Source organism: Alligator sinensis, unplaced genomic scaffold, assembly GCF_000455745.1.
Source record: "Alligator sinensis unplaced genomic scaffold, ASM45574v1 scaffold593_1, whole genome shotgun sequence".
NCBI lineage: Eukaryota > Metazoa > Chordata > Crocodylia > Alligatoridae > Alligator > Alligator sinensis.
Window position 1 is genome coordinate 144,097 of NW_005842415.1, and position 5,401 is coordinate 149,497.

The 5,401-nt window shown below is 37.7% G+C and overlaps 1 protein-coding gene across 1 annotated transcript in view; it reads right to left on the reverse strand.

Annotated features, from left to right (window-relative positions):
- LOC102384216 (protein diaphanous homolog 2) overlaps positions 1-5,401 on the reverse strand; it is a gene marked incomplete at its 3' end in the record, with an annotated part of 232,060 nt that overhangs the window by 143,865 nt on the left and 82,794 nt on the right. The window contains exon 14 of the mRNA XM_006030052.2: positions 469-583. Within this exon, the coding sequence (XP_006030114.2) occupies positions 469-583 (115 nt within the window). The remainder of the gene's footprint in view (positions 1-468; positions 584-5,401) is intronic.

Consider the following 5,401-nt stretch of genomic DNA (forward strand, 5'->3'; position numbering starts at 1 on the left):
ACACACACACACTGAAGATCATCCTAAATGATTATAGGAAGAGGTTAAAGCAATATAAATTGATTTCAGGGTTTTTGGAAAGTTTTTTTAATTGAAACTGTTCTTGAAGTCAGAATCTTTCCTATTTCAGTACTCAGTAAATACAAATTTATCTTGCTTTTGAAACCAATGAATAATGGAAATAAATTAATATAATGTATAATATTTATAAAATTACTGTTCTCAAATGTTCAAATATAAGCTACAGTTGAAGTATTCATGTGTAGATGATTTCTAAATGTGCATATTTAAACATGTAAATGTTCTAGTACTACCATAACAGTTCATAAATTCAGTTCTATATTATCTTACCCATAAAATGATGATTTGTGCATTTACTTTTTAAAAACAAGCATTTGTATTTCTTTCACATGCATTTATTTTTAAAGTTGCATATAAAAGCGATACCAATTAAAGGAAGACATTTACCTTTCATCTGTGTACCAAAAGTAAGCCTCAGTTTTGACAGAAGATCTGGATTTTCATATTTATTCTCATTGGCTTTTACCCAAAAGCTGTGTTCTGATATTTCTTGCGGCTCAACCTGAAATAAAAAAAGCAAAGAATTCATTTTTGGAAGGTGTTAAGTACTCAAGATTTGAAATGCTCAAATTTCTATCAATATATTTTCCGTCTGAAAAAATATTTGCTATAACCTGGATTTTATATATTTTAAAGATATTCCCAGAAGCACAGTTAGGCAAAAAAGATAACTAAAATCCATACAGGGCAGGGGCAAACATACAGCTGATGGACCAGATGCATCCTGGAAAGCCATGTCATATGGCCTGTGGTGGGGGTAGGGAGGGCCAGAAATTCAGAAGCAGGCCTGCTGCTAAAGTCTGGGGCACAGAGCACTTGGCAGAAAAGAGAGGGGTAACACATGAGGAACCCCATACTTCAGAACCAGTTGTGGGGGGAGGACAGAAGTAGCTTAACCCCTATCATATACAGCATCTTAACAAGTGACCTGATTTTTTTAGTGTTGAGCACAAACTGAAATCAGTGGGAGCTGCAGGTATTAAGCACCTTCCAGCTGGGAAAAGTAGTCTCGTCTACATGCAAACTTAGTTTTAACAGTTTGATTAAATTAGTGCCAACTGATCTGTGAATACTTATTGCGCTTTAAATCACATATTTTAATTAATATGAATAATTTATTTCCCAATCAATTTAAGTGAAACTGAAACAGGATCCTCCTACTCAACTCCATGTCTACACAGAGTTTTACTAGTTTTACCTCACTTCACTAATTAAACCAGTGTCATTTGTCTACATGGAAAATGCCAACAGTAAAAGCAGATCAGATTATTATTTTCAGATAATTTCAATGCTTTTAATCCTCCACCAATGTTCTGTACCAGAGTCAAAGATTGAGAGAGGAAGATTTGTTTTTTTTTCACTGAGAAAGAGATGGCCTAGCTTACTTGTCCTTTACTGCTGAGTGTAGACTTACAAATGAAGTTTAATTTATGCATCAAAATACATAATCTTGACAATGGTTATCAGCTCTTAGTCCTGTATCTACTTCTAAGTTAAAAAGACACAGGAAAAATATGGCATTTCATAGAGAAGGACGAAAGTATCTAACCCTGACTTCACTTCTTCATTAAATCAAATTATTTACTTATGGTGCATTAATAGTGTTAGAACTCAAAGTTCAAGATATTTTTTCATTTGTACTGTGAAAATCCTTCAAATATTAGTAAAAGTAGGACTGAAGTTAAGTAAGACTTCTTATATTTTATGTGACGGTCTAGTTGAGATGCATGTTAAGGTAGAAAGAACATTACTATTAGAAAGCTTAGCTTTTCATTCAAACAAACAGAATTCATAAGTCCTTCGCTTTCCACTCTTTTTCTGAAAGAGCTCTAGTATAGTTTTATCTCTAATTAACCAGACAAAGAACTTAAAAAAGCTAACAAAGTGGAACTTTATTTACTCAGATTATGTCTAGACAAGTAAAAGAAACAATGCAATATGAAATAGGGCTGCGCGAAACAGTGCCATTTAGTTTCAACTTCCATTTTGCTGTTTCGATGAGATGGTGTTTTGTTTAGAGTTTTGTTTCATTTCGAAAGCATTGCTGTTTTGTTTCATCAAAACTGTTTCACTGCTTCAACGCTGTTTTGATGTTTCGCCCATAGGCTATAATGGGGAAGCACAAAACTGTCTATAACTGACATTTCTTTTCTGATTCAGATAAAATGTGCAGGGCTGGTAGCCACTTCTAAGGCCAGGAAGCCTGCTGAGTTTCAAAGAGATAAGTGCAGGGGTGTCCAGGAAACTGCACCTCAAGCTGCTGACAAGCAAAACTCGTGTCACGTGTATGTGTGTTAAGGCACAACACGGTGAAACTGCAGGCATGGTAGCCCCTGCTGAGGCCATGAAGACTGCCAAGTTTCAAGGAGATAGGTACAGAGGTTTCTGGGAAACTGTACCTCAGACTGTTCAGAGCAAAACTTGTGTCACATGAAGACACATAGAAAGCTCAATTCAACCAATGGTTTTTATGCTGTTTTTCCATCTCCCTCCCCCACCCCCCAAGAGCACTGGGATTGGAAGGATCAGTCACTGGCGAGCTACAGAGTCAATATCAGAGCACACCTTCCCCCTTCTTCCCCCTCCCTGTCCTTAGTTTCTCTTTAGCTACAAGCAAGCCCAGCTATCGAAATGAGAAACGTTTTAACTGCCCTCGTTTCATTTCAACGCTGTTTCAAAGACTGTCATTTTGTTTCAATTTCACTGTTTCAAGCTTGAAACGAGTCAAAACAGCGTCGAAACTTTGCGCAGCCCTAATATGAAAGTGATCTCTGCGTCTTCCTTGAAACTTTTTACATCTATAGCCAATGTTTGACCTGATGTCATACTGACTTCACTGTACATATTCAAGTGTTTTCTACAGCTATCTGCAGTGTCCACCTTACACCTTTAAGGCCTGCTCCACCCAAAACACTGAAAACAGTTAACTTTAGTAAGATTGTGTGCTTGCATGATAGGGCTACTGGCTTGTTCTTTGTGACTACATTTATACTTAAGTAGAAACCAAAGCCTGCTATTTCTTAATTTATACACATGAAGTATCGACTGAAAAATATTAAATATTTCTGAGGAACCTAAATGGGGGAACATGGAAACTTCTGAGTTTTCTCTACAAAGGAGCAAATAAGGATGGGGTATATCTCATCCATTTTCTATTTTAGATGTTAAATAGAATACTTCTTTAACATGCATTTGGTGACACATTCAAACAGACATAGTGTGTTGAGATACGGCTACTAAATTAACTTTATTCCATATTGATTTGTGTTAACTAAATCAATTTCTGTATAGGGAACACCAAATATGCAAAAAACAACAAAAAACAAAAAAAAAGGGCCAAAAACCACCACTCTGATGCAACACTCCTCCAACTTCAAAACTACCACAAACGTGTCTAGTGGTTAACTGTCCCAGGGAGACAACTATAATTATACAAACTTTCAAAAATGTTTACATCTTTTTTTTTAATTGATTACATACATTTTATCAAACACCAAAGCACATAAAAACATGGACATGAAATGAAATTGGCACTTCAAAATCTATAAAAATTTTAGAGTTGCAACAATGATATTTAGGATTAAAAGTCAAAAACAATAACTTGTGAGAAACTCAGAACCAAATATTTTATCTAGGCCACTGGCAGATGTTAAAAAGGCGGCACTATGGGGTCTGACATACAATCCCAACAACCACGCTTCCTGCCTTGCCATACATGCATGGTAGGTCAGGTAATTATGGGACTGAGCATCAGATCCCATCACACCATACTGCTGGTGCAAAGGGAGCTTATGATCTTGGGCTCTCCCTGCACTGGCAATCTTCAGTCCCATGGCTGGGAGGCCCTCAGTTAATCAGAGTTCCCATCCCCAGAGGCACATCATGACTTTCCATGACTGAAAGCTCCAATCAGCTGACAGAGCTCCCAGCTGCAGAAGCACATGGTACACACCTGTAGCTGGGGGCCCTAATTACTAATACAGCTCACAGCCACAGGAGCACATGGTGGCCCCAGTGACTGGGAGTCCTGTCAGTGCTTTGAGTTGCAGCTGGAAGCCCCGTCAGTGATCGGAGCTCTCAGCTGTCAAGGGAGGAGAGTGTGCCCCAGAGGCTAGAAGCAGTGGCCTCACATATGGAATTCAATGTGTAATTAGGACCAGCCACAAAATTATTACACATATGTTTTCCACATTACACATATAATTGTTTTCCAACTATTTAAGTTGGTCTAATAAAAGATATGAGATTCACCCAAAGAACCTTGTCCTGTCTATGTCCTTAGACCAACACGGCTACAACCTACACCCCTGTAACTTGGAAAATATCGAATTCAGCCATTTGAATTGGAAACTGTACAACATGAAAAAGAAAGAAGCCAAACTCAACAGCGACATATATTTTCTAAGCCTTTGCAAGAAACACAACTTCATTCCCGGAGGACTAAACATCTACAATGTTCTGACTACTACACATAACTCCAAATATGCTTCACATCTATGCAGAAGAACTTAAGAGAAAATTAGAAATAATCTACTTCACCTAATCTACTCCAAAAGAGACCAACTCAGGAAGGAAATCACCACATACTACAACAACTTAAAAGACAGAAATCCAATCATCTTCCCTAATAATACACAATGGATACAAAGAGACTATGAAAAACTTTCTACAACATTCATCCTACATAAAAAGAAGAAATGGAACAAATTATTCCAAGAACAAGTTCTCCAGCAACAAAACAACCATCAGAGGAACAACACCAACACCTTACAACGTTCTAACCTCAGACTCAATAAAACTGAAAGCAGCAACTAACCCACAAATATTATCAATCTCTCCACACACGCTTACCAAAACTGAAAAATCTGTCCTTTCTAAAGGCCTAAATTCTGTCCAGAAAAATACCCTAATAAAATACTTTAATGTGGAGAACTAGAAGAATTCTTCCAACGCCTCCACCTCAAGGAATATTTCCACGACCAAACTGAACCCACTCCCAACAACAACTCATCCTCTGACAACATTCAGGAAAAGATCAATGCCAAAAACCCCCCAAAAAATCAGATTGGACACCGCACAGTGGACAAAACCATAACCTTGACCGCTACAGGGAAAGAAAGCAGTTCACCGACTGCTTCAGGGAAAGAATGAACAATGAAACAATCAGCAACACACGCCATCATAACAACCTCTCTCTACCAGAGAAAAAGGCCATAGAATCTCTAAGATCTAACCACAAAACAGTAATAAAACCAGCAGATAAAGGAGGAGCCATAGTCATCCTAAACCATGAAGACTACATAAAGGAAGCCAACAGACA